The 19,447-nt window shown below is 43.5% G+C and overlaps 1 protein-coding gene across 2 annotated transcripts; it reads left to right on the forward strand.

Moving 5' to 3' along the window:
- The first annotated feature begins 837 nt into the window (after positions 1 to 837).
- Positions 838 to 19,077, forward strand: LOC141270575 (gastrula zinc finger protein XlCGF66.1-like). 2 transcript variants are annotated; one of them, XM_073680651.1, is made up of 8 exons: positions 838 to 922; positions 5,625 to 5,774; positions 5,902 to 6,063; positions 6,147 to 6,270; positions 6,355 to 6,452; positions 6,629 to 6,716; positions 14,979 to 15,136; positions 16,099 to 19,077. In XM_073680651.1, the coding sequence occupies exons 2-8, from the start codon at positions 5,697 to 5,699 to the stop codon at positions 16,555 to 16,557; spliced, it is 1,167 nt and encodes a 388-aa protein (XP_073536752.1). In that variant the 5' UTR covers positions 838 to 922; positions 5,625 to 5,696; the 3' UTR covers positions 16,558 to 19,077. The 2 variants fall into 2 exon arrangements, with proteins under 2 accessions (XP_073536752.1, XP_073536753.1); XM_073680652.1 differs by having other exon boundaries at positions 14,982 to 15,136.
- Positions 19,078 to 19,447: the final 370 nt, after the last annotated feature.

The raw sequence follows: 19,447 nt of genomic DNA on the forward strand, positions 1-19,447 counted from the left end.
CTCGTACACACTCGGCTCCGCTCCGTACACACATGGCTCCGCTCCGTACGCCTCATACACATGCGGCTCCGCTCCGTACGCCTCGTACACATGCGGCTCCGCTCCGTACGCCTCTTACACACGCGGCTTCGCTCCGTACGCTTGGAACACACGCGGCTCCGCTCCGTATGCCTCGTACACACGCGGCTTCCCTCCGCACACACGCGGCTCCCCTAAGCACACCTCCCACACACGCGGCTCCGCTCCGTACAACTCGCACACACGCGGTTCCGCTCCGTACGCCTCGTACACGCGCGGCTCTGTTCCGTACGCCTCGTACACACACGGCTCTGCTCCGTACGCCTCGTACACGCGCGGCTCCGCTCCGTACGCCTCGTACACACGCGGCTCCGCTCCGTACGCCTCGTACACACGCGGCTCCGCTCCGTACACCTCGTACACACGCGGCTCTGCTCCGTACACCTCGTACACACGCGGCTCTGCTCCGTACACCTCGTACACACGCGGCTCTGCTCCGTACACCTCGTACACACGCGGCTCTGCTCCGTACACCTCGTACACACGCGGCTCTGCTCCGTACACCTCGTACACGCGCGGCTCTGCTCCGTACACCTCGTACACGCGCGGCTCTGCTCCGTACACCTCGTACACGCGCGGCTCTGCTCCGTACACCTCATACACGCGCGGCTCTGCTCCGTACACCTCGTACACGCGCGGCTCTGCTACATCCACACTGTAAACCCCTCCTGACCCCACACATAAACTTCAGCTCATCCAGCACCATGACAACCAGCACAGCAGAGTCCTGCATCCACTGAGGCCCCTGATCATGTGACCCCTGACTCCTCCCCTCCTGTGACCTCATCACAGGTCCTGTGCGCACAGAACAGCCATATATGTGGTGGCGGCTCTGCAGGTGGAGGTATGTGGAGATCCCCCATTACTGGGCGCAGGGGGCATTAACCCCTTCAGCACGGAGACTCTTTTGGGGTCTCTGTGTGGTGTGAACAGTGAGGTAACAGCTGTGGGCAGAATGCGGCTTAGCTGGTTCCCGTCCACATTAGATCCAGTCAGACGACTGCAGGATGAAGGACAGAAGCCCAGATAAGTCCTCACACAACGCTATTATTCATCTCCTAGTTCCCGCACAATAATGTAGATACAAGTGATGAGTGAGTCTATCGAGTTGTTTCTCGGTTAATTTTGTTAGAATTCACTGATTTGAGGACCTCAAAAACACCAAAATAAAGTTCACTATTTCACGAACGTACTGACTGAGGTGGACTTACTTTATTAAATTACAGCCTTTATTTGATTTCCTTTAAAAACGCATAGAAATCTACCGTACTTATATGCAGTCTTATCAGGTCTGAACACCAGTCAGACCACGATACTAATTGTACAATAGGTTTTCATGCTCATCTGACTATACAAAACTGTAAGCAGGTATGTCCTTATTAGTTACTCCCGTTAGATTAGCAGGTCCTCACCCGCTGTAAAGGCTATTATTTATTGCACTCGGCCTTTACTAGCCTACTATCCCTGTTATTCACCACAAAATCCAGTTGATTACATCATTAGGTTTATCTGCATTGCTGTCTAATTTAGACAGTACCACTTTATTGCACTTAGCTCTTTACAACCTCCTATCTGAGCTGTTTCATTCATAGGGTGATATTCTCAAACTGGAAAATTATTCCTATTCAACCGCTATCAGTACTGAACAGTAGTCTAGACAAGTTGCTCTATTGCACACTCTCTAACTCTCCATCCCGACTTTTCTAAATGCAAACTAAATCTTTCAATTTCCTCCATACATATAGAGTGGTCTTTGTGATTCTAGACTCACTATCCTAAGTTAATTATTCAGCAGCTGACAAGGGTGTAAGGTGTTCTTAGCTCATTTTTTATTCACACCACCGCCCTCTAGTGTTTACCTCGACTCGTTTCACTCAACATTTGTGTGGGCACATCAGGAGGTTTATCTTATTTGTTACACACAATGTCTGTTGTGCTGTTTCAATAATTGCACGCATAGGAGTTTGCTCCCAGCATTGATGCTAGCTGCTTCACTGACCATCAGAGAGCCCATGGATACATTTGGGGAGAACAGGTTGGGACGATGAAGTCACCTGGCTCCATGGATATGTTGTTTAAGGTTGCCAGGTGGGACCCACCGGTCGCCTGGAACCCATGGAGACATTCAGAGAAGCCAGATTAGGACCAGTCGGTCATCTGGCCACATGGAAACTCTCGGAGAGGCCAGGGTGGGACCCCTCGGGTCTCCTGGTCTTGTACCTCAATGGACTGCTAGCTTCCTAAGCTTGCCACTACCTTCTCTCTCTGGGGGCCCGCCAGAAGCAAGGGACCACTGGATGAGGTAGTTGGCCCTGGAAGTCCCAAAGTCGCAGCGGTTCTATCCCAGGCTGGCCAGCGAAAGGGTGTGTAATGTTGTGCCATCTTGGGTATTTGCTGGGACTGTTTTATCTGTTTATTGCCTGTTTTGTGGTTCAATAAAGTATTGCCACACTTGTGACAATACCGCTTTTCTTCTTAATTATGCCAGACATACTTTCTGATGGCCAAGAGCAATATACCTTTATTTTTATGTTGACTTTTTTTAACCTGTGTTTGGTTGATTAACACAGACTTTTGTTTGAATAATCCTGAAGGTTGATACTTGTGTTAAGATGTACTGCAACTTATTGTTTGCAAATCTTGCAAGACAGTGTCATGGAGCAATACTGTTTGATAATATGCTGATTATGTATTATACCAGCCAGGGAGTTGTTTATTTGCCGGGCAATGGAGGACAAACTATGCATGTTGATTAAATACTCAAGCAATGATTCATGAGCTCCTTCAACCTTCATCCCTGACCCTTGACCTGTGAATGATGGCTGCAAGGACAATTGTTATCTATAAAAAGGTGTCTCTGCCTCTATTTGGTGTCATTCTACAGCATGCCAGCTTAGGGCCACAGCTGGAGGAATACAGATCGACTCCATTGACCATTGCTGAACCCTCAGACGTTTTGAAGAATACAGGTTGGGACAAACAGGTCACCTGGCCCCAGACCTCACTACCCTCAGCTAGTTTCCTTTGCTTGCCGTTACCTCCTCTCTTTGGGGACCCACCAAAAGCGGGGTGCCACTGGTGGGGGTAGTCGGCTCTGGAAGCCCCGAAATCGCAGCTACTCTATTTCTTGCGTGCCAGCGCAAAGGTGATGAATCTGTAATTTGCACCATCTTGGGTACTTGCTGGGACTGTTCTATGTGTTTATTGTCCGCTTTGTGGTTCAATAAAGTATTGCCATACTTTTTTACCCGCACCCTGTGTTATCTGAGTAGTATTATGCCCTGTGTCTTTTTTTTTTTTTAAATTATTTCTTTATTTATTTGGTTCCCAGCAGTGACTTGGGAGTCAGAAATGCTTCCAGGCTTATTCCCCATGCTGCTTCCATTCAATTTGAGCGCTGCTTGTATCCATTTCAGCGATTTTTCCTGCTCCTTCCAGCCCTCCTGTTAGGGTCTCCCAGAAAAATGTTCGATTTACCCATTGACTTCCATTATACTCTGTACTTGAGTCGCGCCCTTCTGAGGGTCCGACCTGCTCGATTCGAATAACAAACACTCGAGCGTTGTATTGGTCGCTCATCACTAGTGAATACAATTGATGACACTTCATGGAATTTGCGTGAATATGTGGCAAATACTTGATGGATACATTATTTTCTTTACTGGTTCCACCTGCATGTCCTATTAAACGATCCAGGAGAAGATCATGTCAGATCCGTGACTTGAGATCCATCAGCTAACGGCACAAGCAGCGTTTCATGGACACATCATGGAAAGGGAGTTGGCGTGTGAAAACGCATCTGTTGCGATGTTTTTCAGTCGTACGCCTTTTTACAAGCCTGCATTATATCCATTGGGTGTTCCTTATATAGTGATTGTCACATGACAACAAGATCCCAAATGTCATAACCAATACACACTTTGCATAAAGATAAGAAATTACAAGAAACAACAAGAAAAAAGGGAAAGACACAACCAACCACCGCACGGCCATTGAGTTGACAGTATTATAACCTATTAATACTAGAAATATATTGCACAGGGGATATCACAGCAGATACCCACAAGAATAATCCTGGAAACACAGAATTAGAGATGATAATTTCTCAGCAGTTTCTATAGGACTTAATACATTCCTGATTCCGGAGAGTAATATAAATACAGCAGAAAACAAAGGAATAAAGTTCAGAGAAGAAGCTTCATAGAAAGACACTGAAGTTACAGACGTCATTTAACCCCTTGGGAGAAAGTTATTCCAGGGAGTAAATCTAGGACACGTTTCTGTGGAAGTTTACTGCGTTGTGATTGTGAATCCGCTGAGGTCGCCTCTTCTAACACCGACCATCATAGATCAGAAATGTTATCACCCATCTCAGAGAAATGTATGGCCACGGTGGTCTCACCAAACCTCTGCTCTTTTTCATTCTTTTTCTTGCAGTGGCCGCAGTGGATCTCCTCCTAGATTCTTAGAGCCGAATAGAGGACGATGTTCGTTCAGTCTTGATTTTAATTTATCGGGACGTTTGTCCATCGTCCACTTTACCACACAGGCACTTTAACGAGTAAATCACAGCAGAACTGTAGCAAGTAAAAAAAACACCAATATCCACAGTTGTCCCTTCTAATTAGTCTGCGAGCCCTGGGCTCTCATAAGCTGTCGGTGCCAGTGAGCAGAGTCCCCTTTCCCATTCATTTCCCTGTGGTGGGATCCAAGAAAATGGCCACTGGACGCTGCGCAAGTGCAGACTGAGATCTCGGGAAACAAGATCTCGTTTCTCGAGATCTCAATCTGAGCATGCGCCTCCTCTGGCGGCCATTTCCCCGAAACCCACCGCAGGGAAATTAATGGGAAAGGGGACTTTGTTAACCGACGACATCTTATGAGAGCCCAGGGCCTGCAGCACCGCCCCACTTCTGCTGCCGGCCTCCTCAAGTAGCTACCCTATCGCCTGTAACCCCGCTCCATGGCAGCCGCAGTTAAGCTTCATCCGGATTAAAAGATGCACCCCTATTTTCCTCCCAAATTTGGTGGAGGAGTGTAATGAATATCTCCTGTAGTATTGCTAATGCTGATTCCAGTGTCTGTAAATGAGACGAGTATTAGAGTTATGGAAGATGAGTCTATGAGAAATGTATTCAGCTGCAGACTCTGAGGAAGAAACTGATTGTTGTGTGTCTAGCCTAAAATATATAGGTTTTATTAGTAGATGTCAGGGAAAAAAAAACAAAAAAATGTTGTAAAATAATAAAAAGACCATTGCTGCTTGGGTCTCCTGCCAGTCTCTTTATTTCCTGGTCAGTCCCAACGGACTTGTGATTGCTACAGCCAATCAGTTGCTGAAGCAGTGAGTAACATAGCCAGTGATTGGGAGCATGGAGGAGATGTTTTAGTCAGCAATTCAACTTATGCTCCAGTCCATACAAGACTAGAGAATACAACATCTACACGTTCTATCTCCTCATATGTTTCCCTTATTATATCCAGTAATTGTATTATTACACAGAATTCTTTATGATGTTACATTGGCGCATCATCTTCTCATTCAGGTCTCTACAATATCAGATCCTCTCAGTGAAGATATTTTATATCAAAGAATTTTTCTGATTTACCGATCAAAGATGGATATGGACAGAGACAAGATGGCAGAGAGGATATTACACCTCACCCTAGAGATCCTCTTCCAGCTTACTGGAGAGGTAAGAGATTCTGATGACATCACATTACGTCATTCTTATCTAGGGGAATAACAGATGGACAGAACTGGAGAGGTGAGGACTCTGGAAATGTCTGTAGTGAGATTTATTAATGTCTCTCCATTATCAGGATTACGCAGTAGTGAAGAAGACTTCTCGTGAGCGCTGTCAGGACACTGTGTCTGAGGGATGGGGAAGACCAGCTCCACCTCAAGCCCTGATACATGAGGGCATCAATGAGCAGAAGATCCTAGAACTCGCCTACAAGATGATTGAGCTGCTGACTGGAGAGGTGAAACTGCTGGGAATGCTGGGACATTATTCAGTAACGCTATGAAGGGATCGAAGGGTTGACTGTATCATTGTATGTGTCAGGTTCCTAAACGGTGTCTGGATGTTGCCGTGTATTTCTCCATGGAGGAGTGGAAGTATTTAGAAAGACACAAAGATCTGTACAAGGACGTCATGATGGAGGTTCCCCAGCCCCTCTCATCATCAGGTAATAGACGCAAACTAAATACACACGGCTTATAATTATCTGTATGTAAAGAATGAATTCAGTCCCTGTATCTGTTTTCTCCAGATCTATCCAGTAAGAGGACAACACCAGAGAGATGTCCCCGTCCTCTTCTTCCACAGGACTGCAAACAGGAAGATCCCAATGTTCCTCAGGATCATCAGGTAGATGGAGAGAAGGTGTCATGAGACGGCTATGATGTGTAGACGGCTGTGATGGTCTTGTGCTCATTCCTGTTTTATCCACCAGTATTATATGTTTTATACCTGTGTAATGAGAATGGTGGAGATGGCAGGATTAGAGCTGACCATAGATGTGACTTTTACAGTATTTGTTTCAGGATGAAGATCTCACCCATATTAATACAGAGACATATGTGAGGGGTGATGAGCGGTGTAAAGAGGAGATTCCTACATATGACTACCCAGGTAAGTCGTAACCACTAAATGCAGATAAGTCACAGATTCTTCTCAGTCAGTGGCTGTGGCTGCTTTTTCGGTAGTGTAGACTAGGAAGATCCACCTACCCCCTGGGATTAGAAGATGTTGATTTTTACCTGCCAGCTCTCTCAACTACAAAGCCAAATGGCAGCTTATGTAGACTGAGCCGACAAGTTAGAAAATCACTTGAAAAAAAATATTATGATGGGCCTGTAAGAGAAAGCGGAGGGTAATGATGCTGTTGGTTTCCTAGATCCCTGATATCTTATTGGATGAATCCACCTTCTCTCCCTTCTGTGCTGCTGAATGTGCTCATATGGCCCCTACAAGACCAGGTCCAGTCTTTGTGGCCAAACTTCACTTTTATGATTGACAACATTAAATGTGCAGTGAGGGCCAAGTGTGAATTTCTGTACAATAACAGCAGAGTTTCCCTTTATCCTGACTTTTCAGTTTCTTTTTAAACCGACTAACTTCAAATAGGATTGCGACAAACTATACAAAAAACATAACACCTGTGCCATGATATATCTCTAATCTGTGCATGGCTGATGGCTGTAATACACATTTATTCACACCTGCAGGAGATGTGTTGGCATGGCTCGATCCCTGGTTTCATGGATTCACTCCACGTCATAAATTCCGTTATGATTTCAATCCTAAGGAATTCAGATTACTTCACAATCTCTCCTGAAATGGGGGCACTAATACTTTCTCTACTCTTCTGGTCAGGACTCATTGTAGCTCCAATAGTCCACCATAAATGAGTGTAACTCCGGTTTAGTGTTGGAGCTCTCCCCTCATACATAAGTTGGTGTTGGGGATGTAACATGTTTTTTTTTATTCTCTACCTTTTTTTACAGTGTCATTCTGTTTGATAGAACTTGATTGTGATGGGATCTGTCTGCCTCACTTATTTGAGTCTGTAACTCCCTTGTAGTCTTTAAAAAAAAAAAAAAAAAAAATCTCGATTTCCTCTTCCAAATGCCTGAGATCTAAATTTAAGACACCTCAGCTCTGCACTACTATGAAAAGTTTGGTCATTTCACTAGATGAGTTATTGTCTATACTCACATTTTTGGACTACAGTAGTTAGTGCCAAAATCCTCTGATTTAACCACTGCCCGCAGACAGTTTTTGGTTCTTAATTAGTGATGAGCAAATATATTCGAAAAACCATCGCAAAAGTTAAATTCGGCTAATGTGATACATCAAGCTATAGTAGCCCAGTTTGTCATTTTGTGGGGTTGAAATTCAGCTGCATGCACAGTAAAAAAAAAAAAAAATTTCTGTTGCTAACTAGTAAAAAAAAAAAGAAAAAATTTTCTATGACAAACGTGATACAGTCCGCCATAAGCCACCTTGTCCTTTTCTGGCGGCGAAATGAAGCTGTATGCAGATTAGTGTTGAGCGAGTATGTTCTGTTAACCCTTTCGCCGAGTATGCTCGAATGTTTGAATCGCTCCCGTGTGCATGATTTGTGACTGTTTGACAGCTTTAATACATGTGAGGAATGATTATTTCTTTTACATTCCTCACATGTAATAAAGCTGTCAAACAGTCGCAAATCATGCACGCGGGAGTGATTTAAACATAACACCCGAGCAGCTGTAACAGAACATACTCGCTCAACACTAATGCAGATGGAAAAATCTTTTTTTTTTCTGTGAGTAACGTGACGCTGCATGCCATAAGCTACCATATTATTTTGTGGCTTTGAAATTCAGCTGTATGCAGAGTAAAAAAATCTTATTTTTTTTCTGTGACTAATGAGATATAGCAGGCTAGATCTGAGTTTGAAATATCTTGGAGCATATATTCTATGTTATACAGGCCTCATCCACAGTAAAAAAAAAATACTTTCTTCTGTTACTAACGTCATACAGTAGGGGACATCTCAGTTTGAAATAGTTTGGAGCATATCTGCTATGCTATACAAGCGTCATTCACACTAAAAAAGTACTTTCTTCTGTTACTAACGTGATACAGTGGGGGACATCTCAGGGTTCCAAGGGAGGGTGGATTACTGTGATCGAGGGTGGTTGGTGATACCAAACAAATGGTTAGTGAAGGTGCAAGAGGCAATGAACAAATGGAGGAGCAAGAGATGATGGGCGAGAAACAGTCAGAAGATGAAGAGGATAATCATCCCCTCTCTATTGTTCTTGTTTGGCGGGAGGGGACGGAGGAAACCAGCATCAGAGTTACCCAGCCACCAACACAGCATGGGCTTGGACCTCATGGAAGAGCCCAACATATGAGTGCCTTCAGCAACATGATCCCCGTATAGTTATGATTTGAAATAGTGCTGACTACTGGGTTGCCACTCTGTTAGATCCACATTATAAGAGTAAATTTTGCCAGATGCTTCATGCCCTGGAAAGGGACCCGCGAATGCTGGAGTATCAAAACACGCTTTTACACAACCTTAAGAGATGTTTTCCCCAAGACAGCAGTGAGGCACACAATTTGCATCGTAGCTCTACACTTCCAACGTCCGGCACGTCAATTCGTCAATGCCAAAATATTATCAGTAGTGTAAGTGGCAGAAGCAATTTCTGTGAGTCCTTTCACACATTTTTTAGACCTGCTCATGCACCAGCACAACAGAGTACAAGTCTGACATGTGATGAACGATTGGAGAGGCTGATGCAGGAGTATTTCGAACTCAATATCAATACCATCAGGGAGGGTTTGGACCCTTTGACATTTTGGTCTTCAAAAATGGATGAGTGGCCTGAGCTTGCCTGTCACGTCTTTGAGGTTTTATCATACCTGGCAGCCAGCGTTCTCTCATAGCGTGTCTTCAGCGTTGCTGGTGGTATCCTGACAGATAAGCGCACCCGTCTGTCCCCTGAAAGTGTAGACCGCCTAACTTTCATCAAGATGAACAAGTCATGGATCTCCAATGACTTTTGCACCCCAATCGCAGACTGTACAGACTAGTCGACGTTGTAGTTTTTAGTGTGCTGCATTGATGTTGTGTAATTGCATTCTGTAATATCTTTATCGTGGCTTCTGTGCCTGCTCTTGCTGCTGATGCAGGAGTTAACACAAATTTTTGTAAATGTGAACACTCCTGATATATACGCTGGTTTGGCTGTAGTGGAAGAGGTTTTGGTCTTCATTATACTATTTCTACTCTAGTGAAATTGATGCCACTCTGGTGGTTTTAGGCCCTAATTTTTTTAAATGTGAACACTCCTGATTGGGTCTTCATCTACTGGGTTGGCTGTAGTGGAAAAGGTGTTGGTCCCCATTATAATGGTTAATTAGTTAAATAGTTAAAACTCTCTTGAAATTAATTCTTTGGTGCAGATATTGTTCTCCACACAGGGGTACACATGATAAAATCAAAACTGATTTTCTTACTACTGTCGTATATAAATAAAGCTACATGTCATCTTTTAATTTTTTGGTGCTGATATTGTTCTCCATACAGGGGTACACATTAGTGATGAGTGAGCACTAAATGTGCTCAACTTAGTGGTTCAGCAGTTATTCAAAACATACCCAGATCTGCCAGTGCCGCTTGTGAAAGTACGCCGCATGTGTGCCCATTTCAGAAAGTCAGCTACAGCTTCCGCCGCCCTGGCAGTTCTTCAACAGTGTTTGCAGCTTTCAGCTCACTGACTGGTGTTCGATGTGACCACACCTTGGGAATCAACGTTGCAGATGTTGGGAAGGATTTGTGAGCAGCAGAGGGCTGTTGTTGAGTACCAGCTTCAACACGCCCGTTGGAATTCAGGTCAGCCTCCGCACATAAGAGCTGTTGAGTGGGAATGGATCTCTGACATCTGTGGTGTCCTCCAAAACTTTGAGGACTCCTCCACCAAGACGGTGAGCGGCGATGACTCCATAATTAGCATCACCATCCTTCTCTGTCTACTAAAATGCTCACTGCTCACAATTAAAGAGGAGGCATTGCAGGCGGAGCAAGGAACTATACAGGGTGATATTGCACAGCCCAGCCTCATCTCATCTCAAGGCGGATAAGGTGATAATGAGGAGGAGGAGAACATGGACAGTCGTCCTCTTGGTGAGAACAGGGAAGTCTTGTCTGTCTTGGAAGTCTTGATACCCCTCTTTCAGTCTGTAGTTAAACTGTATGAGTTTCACTTAATGGTGACCTTCAGTGGCTTAATCCGTGGCTTTGCTTATGCACATTATTACTCAAAATGCATTGCAGATCAGGTAATTGCCCAACTCTGTAGTCATGAAACTCATGGTGTAAAGAAAGATCTTTGTGTGTGACTAAGCACCACCGAGAAGTGTGAGCTGATGTTAGAAGGGCTGCCATTGCTTATGGAACTAGCTGCATTAGAGGACTTACTGGGAGAAATGACAGCCGGAGTAGATACGGTTTCCCGCTATGCCAGTCCTTTCACTGAGCTAAAGAATATGACTGTGGTGAAATACAAGGTTTGAGCTATGAACTCTCCTGAAGAAGAAGCCAGGGCCCACCGGAGGAGTCTCATCCAACGATGCTGAGAAGCAGCCTTGGCTAAGAAAAGTCTGTGTGAAGGTTCCCGGACACTCTATGGCTGCTTTTCTACTGAGGAGAAAACCAGAAAACCCGGGGAAAATCCCCCGCAAACACGGGGAGAACATACAAATTCCTTGCAGATGTTATCCTTGGTGGGATTTTAACCCAGAACCCCAGCGCTGCGAGGCTGCAGTGCTAACCACTGAGCCACCGAGATGCCCTCTCTGTCCTCACTCTGATATCTAACATGCTGGAGAAACTTTCATCTACTGCCACTCAGTATCTTCAGCTCCTTTTGTGAGAAACTAATGTTTCGTCAGCCACTCAGTCTTCCAAATAAAATTACAGAGAAGGAAATTGTGGATGGCTTTGCTTCTGGTACTGGGTGCACTAATAATACAAAGGCTTGCCATAATTCACTGGAAATATTGCAGGCTGGTTGGAGACAAGCTCATCCCCACAGAAAAGTACCATGAGCAAGCTAAGGAGATGGTGGCCTCTATCATGAAGGAGTTAGCTTGTTGTCTAGTAGTCTGGTTTTTATACTAAAGATCCTGCTCATTTTTATAGTCTTAAGTGAGCACACAAAGACTGTGGTTTCTGCAGCAGCACATACAGGCTGGGGTAGTGGTGCAGAAATTGCTGTACCATCAGGATGTGGATGCGAGTCATGCAAGGCACGTGTGTGAGGTTGCCCCAGCATAGGGCCGCCAACAAGTTTGCACTGTTATCGCACATGGCCTTCCGTTGCTCCAGGTTCAGTGGAGACAGCCATTGCTCAAACTAGGCCTGGAGAGCTGGCCACAACTCTTCAGCTGTATTACTGCGATCTCCAAAGCATAATAATTTTAACACTGCCTGATTGCAGTGAGCCCTGGCTGTTCAGTACGGAAGTGGGGGGATTCTATCTGCGCTGTTGGAACATGTGTCTCATTAACGCAGGGGTTGAGGGCGCAGGTGGAGGCCCTAGAGAAGGTGGAGGAGGCAGAAACACTGGAGGAAGTGTTAGATAGAGGTTTGTCCCTCAAGCCTTGGGGATTCTAACACTTGCTGTGACACCTTGGTGTCTAGTGGTTTAGTTCTCCATCCTCTGGTGTGTAGTACTTTAGTTCTCCAACCCTAGCCTTTTAGTAGTTTAGTTTTCCAACCCCCGTTGTATATTAGTTTATTTCTCCATGTTCTGGTGTTTATTTATTTTGTTCTCCAACCCATCAGTGCCTACCCCCAGGGGTTAATGTCTGGTGACGAGGGTTTGGATTCTGCTCTGACCATACTTCGTCTGCCCCCGGATCAAATGAAAAAAATTTGGGGCATTGCTACACATGCTTTCCCCCTCTTGAGTCTGTGAAGCTTTGTATCAGACCTCTGATGCCCCAGAATAGAATGTGTGAACAGCGCTGCCCCTCAGTCAGTTGGGCGGTTGAATAATTGTGAGGAAGGGGGGGAGGGTAATTGGAGTGCCACCTCTGAGGACTGTACTGTGTGTGATGATAAGGTGGCGGAAGAGGAGCAGAGGCCACTTGATTCAGCGCTTGTCATCTACTGGAACACATGTGTCCGCTATTTCATATTTCTTCTCTGCTAGATTTGTAAAACTTAACATAGATAAAACTGAATTCATCATCTTTTCACCTTATCATTAATCTTCCCCAACTAACCCATCCATCAAAGTCAACGGCTGCTCACTCTGATCTGTCCTTCAAAAGTCAGATCCAAGCCCTTTCCACTTGCTTCCGACTCCAATGCAAAAATATCTCTGGTATCCACACATTCTTCAACCATGAATCTACCAAAACACCAGAGCACGCCCTCATCATCTCCCGACTCGACTACTGCAAATTCCTGCTCTGTTGCCTCCCTTTTACCACTCTCGCATCCCTCCAATCTATCCTAAACTGTGCTGGCCGACTAATTCACCTGTCATTCCCCAGCTTCTCCCCTCTATCAATCCCTGCACTGGCTCCCCATGGGCCAGAGACTCCAGTTGAAAAGCCTAACTCTGGCATACCAAGCCATCCAAAACCTGTCTCCTCCATACATTTGTGACCTAATCTCCCTGTACTTACCTGCACGCAACCTCCCATGCTTCCAAGATCTCCTCTACTTCCCTCTTATCTCTTCTTGCCACAATCACATACAAGATTTGTCCCATGCATCTCCCCTACTGCGTAACTCTGTACTCCAACACATCAGACTCTCGCCTACCGTGAAAACCTTGAAGCGGAAGCTGAAGACCCACTTCTTCTGACAAGCGTACAATCTGCGGTAACCCTCGCTCCACCATACCGCTGCATGACCAGTTGTACCCTGACCTACTGTATCCTCACCCATCCCTTGTAGATTGTTTGTGCGCCCTCGCGGGCAGGGTCCTCTCTCCTCGGTGACCGCTTTTCCCATGTAAAGCGCCACAGGATAAATGTTGCTATAATAATAATAATTATACTACTTGCACTCAGGGTCAATTGATGGAACTTTCCTGATGTCTGCCCCCAATTTGGTGTTTCCTGCTCTTCTGTGGTATGAGATGGCAAGTAGAATAGTCAGATAGCAGGGTCAGAACCAGGAGGGCAGAGAAAATACAAAATCAGAAGACACAAGAGTAGTCCGTAAGCGGGCTGGGGTCACAACAGGAAACAAATACACAAGCCGGGCGCTGAGCAAAGAGGACTGAATCAGAGGAGAACAAGGCTGGATCTGGCAGCTTCCGGCAATATGCTTTGAGCTTTAGTAGGGTGTGGTGATTTCCAGTTGGCTGAAGCAGGGAGGTGATTACTTCAGATGGACAGCACACACACCCATACTGCCTGACTGGATGGTACTACAGGTCCAACAACCCTAATCTTAGTGGCTGGACAGTGCCTGCGCCACCCAGAGCTTCTGGCTCTGACATCTCCCCATCATCAGCGCCACCTGCAGAGTGAATAAGGCGGCACCTGGTGGCAGAAGCAGACGTCGCAGGAGCCTTTGTGCCAGGCGATACTCGCTGTCCCCCAACTTTGGTTGGACCACAGATTTAGTATCTCCAGCCAATATAGTCTGTAGTCACAGTCCACGATCCTCCATATGACAGATAAACCAATAGAAGCAAAGGTATCCAGTAGCAACAGTCCATTAAGAAAGTTTATCAAATCCAGACAGCAGATCCCACAACTGTATCTCGTTTATCCAGCCTAGTCGGCAGCTCATCTCTACTCCATAAGTCATCGATTCATCCATGGTCCATGTCCTCAGACTAGATCCTTTCCCTTTGATGATATTCCACCAACTTCTCACTAAATATGTGGCTTCTTTTTTCCTACACTTGGATTAACCCCTTGAATGGGCAGAACTGCTCTCACCCCCCCCCCCCCCACCACCACCAAAGCTAAGTGTGCATTAGTGGAGGTATTTTTCTCAGGTGGAACCCATTACCTGGGCTTGACTTTCAACACTCACACAATGGGCCTATTCACTATTTAAACAATGGCTTAAGGCTTCTGAGGTACTGATGAGATTACTGGAATGCTGGACACTTTACAAGTTAAATTAGTGTACATAAACTGACGAGCAAGCAAATCACTAATAAAACACAATAATATCGACAGAAACGGAGCTCCGTGCTGGAAAAGTCTCAGACTTTAGTAAGTGGGCAGCTCTTCACAGTGAATAATTCAATATTTTTACATAACTTGCTATTTTTATGGACAGATTAAGTAGAAACGTTTCAATATATAAAATTCAAGGATATTTTATTATAAAATAATAATTGGATTTCTTCTTGGCAGAAGACTACACCATGAGATCACAGGGACAGCTGACATCTTCAATTTTTAAATCGGATGATCTTAAGATCCCACAAGATACAATTGAAGTGAATGCCATTACTCCAGATATACCATCATCCCTTCATAGCAAAGATCTGTCGTCTGATCCTTTGAATCAGGTACTATCTTCTGATTCTTTACCGACTACTAAGAAAAATCAATGTCACAAAATAAGAATTAATAAACGAAGTGATCTTAAAGTAAATAAGTCATTTTCAAGTTCAGAATATGGAATTAGTTTTCCGCTCAAAGAGTTTTCTCAAACAAGAAAAATTTCACACAAATTTCAACACAAATGTTTTAACCAGAAATCAGACCTTGTAGGACACCAGAAAACCCACACAGGAGAGAAACCTTTTTCATGTTCAGAATGTGAGAAATGTTTTAACCAGAAATCAGATTTGGTTAAGCACTAGAGAACCCACAAAGTGGAGAAGCTTTTTTCATGTTCAGAATGTGGGAAATGTTTTAATCGTAACTCCGATTTTGTTAAGCACCTGTAAGGATTTTACTCACTTGGGTGCGGTGGGAAACAAACAGGAAGCATGTTCCTTTAAATCTTCATGTTGGTTTATTACCTTATAAACCTGGCAAAAGTAAAGGAATACAAACAGACTTTAGTTCAGGCAAAACAAAGTAAAATTACCATTCAGTAAATCTCTGCTTAAGCCAGTCCTATGGGCACACAGGCAGCATAGCGTTCAGCTCACTGGCTCAGTCCGGTGAAACAACACACAGACCATGTGCCAAACAACGGCATCCATTTTAAAGGCTATTAACCACACCCAGAGGTGAGGTATGTGGATAGCTGGACCCACCCAACTCTCTAAGCTACCCATAACCCAGTCCCAGGTGCACCAAATGATCCTCTTAGTGCTTACGTGCACTAGAGAAACACTCTGGGTTATATCACAGAGGACAGCCATCTCTGTGACACATACCTCCCATTGACTATGCGACCATAAGCCACCTTACACACCAAAGAACTCACAAAGGGGAGAAGCCTTTTTCATGTTCAGAATGTGGGAAATGTTTTAACCATAACTCCGATTTTTTTTTTTTTTTTTTTTTTTTTTTCCAGCACCAAAGAACTCACACAGGGGCGAAGCCTTTTTCCTGTTCAGAATGTGGAAAATGTTTTTTGAATAAATCAACTCTTCTTAATCACCATAGAACTCACACAGGGGAGAGGCCTTATTCCTGTTCAGAATGTGGAAAATGTTTTAACCATATATCAAATTTTTTTCAGCACCAGAGAATTCACACAGGGGAGAAGCCTTTTTCATGTTCAGAATGTGGGAAATGTTTTTTGCATAAATCATCTCTTCTTAGTCACCAGAGAACTCACACAGGGGAGAGGCCTTATTCCTGTTCAGAATGTAGAAAATGTTTTGTGACTAAATCATCTCTGCTTAATCACAAGAGCAGTCACACAGGGGAGAAGCCTTTTTCATGTTCTCAATGTGGAAAATGTTTTACACGGAAATCAACTCTTAAAAAACATCAGTTAAGTCACATAGGGGAGAAGCCTTTTTCATGATCAGAATGTTGGAAATGTTGGACAACCTCTTGTCATTCCATCACTCCTCATGTTTGGCCTCGTTAAAATCAAAACACTCATACTTACCTTCCTTGCTAGCTCTGCTGCAGCGGTGTCGGGACTCGCTTTCCCCAGGCTCGTGACGTTGTTACATCACACGAGCCTAGCGCCCAATAGGAAGCCAGGGGTTTGGCTGCTCTCTCATTTCCTCTAATGTTTGATTTTTCCGAAGGTGGGAACAGTGACGTCCTTTTTTACTTTTCAAAAATTACAAAAAGGAAAATGAGCCAATGCCAACTTTACATAAAGGGTGACCTTGAATTAAATTACATATTTTAAATAAAGTTCTTAGTGCAAACAGATGAAATTCTTAGAGTTTTTCATAAGTAAATATAATGAGAAACCATTTTTATTCCTATAGTGTGGTGCCACCTAGTGATGTAAGGGATAAATATAATATTTATATTTCCTTATGAAAAACTCTGTAAGAATGTCATCAATTTGCACTAAGCACTTTATTTTAAATATCTAAAGGGCACCCTTTTTGTAAATTCCATCATGTTCTATTAAAAAAATCTCAATATACCATATTTCTAATGCATGGTCACGTCACTTGATGCCCGTTTTTGTATCACCTCATGTTCTTTTATTTGTTTTATGATGTCTTTGTAATCATGTTTAAATAAAATGTGATTATTTTAAGCTAAGGTTTCCATTTCTGTGTAGTCTTATATATTGTTTATTTTGGGATGCTTAAATGAATTGGCCTGTTTATCAGATTAATATAGTTAGTACCTAGTGGCCAGCCAAGAATCTTTCAATTCTTGTTTGAGGGATTTTCATCCATTCTTCCTTGGAAAATTCTTCCAGTTCTGTGAGATTCCTGGGTCGTCTTCATGCACTGCTATTGTGAGGTCTAGCCACGTTTTCAATGATGTTTAGATCAGGTGACTGTGAGGGCCGTTGTAAAACCTTCAGCTTGTGCCTTTTGAGGTCATCTATTGTGTATTGTAACGTGTGTTTAGGATCATTATACATTTGTAGAAGCCATCCTGTTTTCACCGTCAACTTTTTTACACATGGTGTTAGGTTTGTATTAAGAATTTGTTGAAATTTCATTGAATCCATTCTTCCCTCTACCAGTGAAATGTTCACCATGCCATTGGCAACAACACAACCACAAGGCATGATTGATCCACCCCCATGTTTAATGGTTGGCGAGATGTTCTTTTCCTGAAATTCTGTGCCTTTTTTTTTCTCCTCATATACCTTTTGATCATTGTGGCCAACGAACTCTATTTTAACCTCATTGGTGCATAGGACTAGTTTCCAGAATGTATCAGGCTTGTTTAGATGTTCTTTTGCATACTTCTGATGCTGAATTTTATGGTGAGGATGTAGGACAGGTTTTCTTCTGATGACTCTTCATGAAGGCCATATTTGTGCATCTGTCACTGAGCAGTAGAACAATGTACCACAACTCCTGAGTCTGTTAAATCTTTCTGAAGGTCTTTTTCATTCAAATGGAAGTTCTGATTTGCCTCTCTAGCAATCCTACTAGCAGTTGTCACTGAGATTTTGCTTAGTCTTCCAGACCTTATCTTGACCTCCACTGTTCCTGTTAACTGACATTTCTTAATTACATTTTGAACTGAGGAAAGGGCAACTTGACAACACTATCTTCTTATACCCTTCCCCTGCTGTGTGGGCCTTCGCCATTTTCATTTTCAGAGTGCTAGGCAGCTGCTTAGAAGAGCCCAATTCTGCAGTTTTTTGGCACAAGGTTAGAGGAGGCTGGGTTTTTAGAAAGCTGGGAAATTTGCATCACCTGGGCTTTCCCAATGACAAAAGTGAACAAGCTATAACCCGAACAGTCTAATTAAGGTCTGAAACCTTGGTGAAAGTTATCTGAGCACACAAATCTTCAAGGGTGCCAAAACTTTTGCATTGGCCCATTTTCCTTTTTGTAATTTTTAAATTGAAAAAAATAATTATTATATATATCTGCAACTTGCTTAACTGGTCACAAGTAATTTTGCCCAAACTTTTACATGCCGCTGTATAGAAGTCTTTACGAGGTAGATTATATTTAATTCTAAATGGAGAGAAGGGGAATAATTAATTTTCATACAAATCTCCAATTGATGTAGTGCCCAAATGTTTCCATTTTTTAAGTTCAAGGTCTGGAATGCATTGCTCTAAAGTTTCTATAGGCGCTTTAGAAGCGCAGATGGTATAGAACCTATTTTGTTAGTCAGTACACCCCATACCCTATTTATTACATTGATGCTTTACCGTACAATACAAGCAATTGTTACCATCCACCTTTCGTGTCTCCCCTATTTCCTCATAGATTGTAAGCTTGCGAGCAGGGCCCTCTTTCCTCCAGGTATCTGTTGATTTATGTGATTATTGTTATTCTGTAATGTCTGTTATTGTCTGTACAAGTCCCCTCTAAAATGTAAAGTGCTGCCGAATATGTTGGCGCTATAGAAATAAAAATTATTATTATACCTCTAATGTTGCATCTACTTTCAGTGATATACAGATTTTTTTTTGTTGGGGTTCAAGATATTGTATGAATAAAAGAAAGATGGATATTGGAAGTTCCTACTAAGTGTCTTTAACTTGTTATCTAGTGCCTGTCGTCTTTATATCCCTATGAATAAAGACGGGCGAGGATGTCCCTCAGTGTGAGAGTACAGGCTGACACACTTTATACCGCTATGAATAAAAGGACGAGGATGTCCCTCTGAGAGTACAAGCTGACACACTTAATATCCCTGTGAATAAAGGAGGACAAAGATGTCCCTCAGTGTTAGAGCACAAGCTGGTACACTCTTGTGCTACATACAGCAAGTAGCAATCCTAAAAGTCAATAGTGACACTT

This window comes from Phyllobates terribilis, unplaced genomic scaffold (genome assembly GCF_046119375.1).
Source record: "Phyllobates terribilis strain yellow unplaced genomic scaffold, ASM4611937v1 Scaffold_5__5_contigs__length_657084704, whole genome shotgun sequence".
In the NCBI taxonomy this organism is placed as follows: Eukaryota; Metazoa; Chordata; class Amphibia; order Anura; family Dendrobatidae; genus Phyllobates; species Phyllobates terribilis.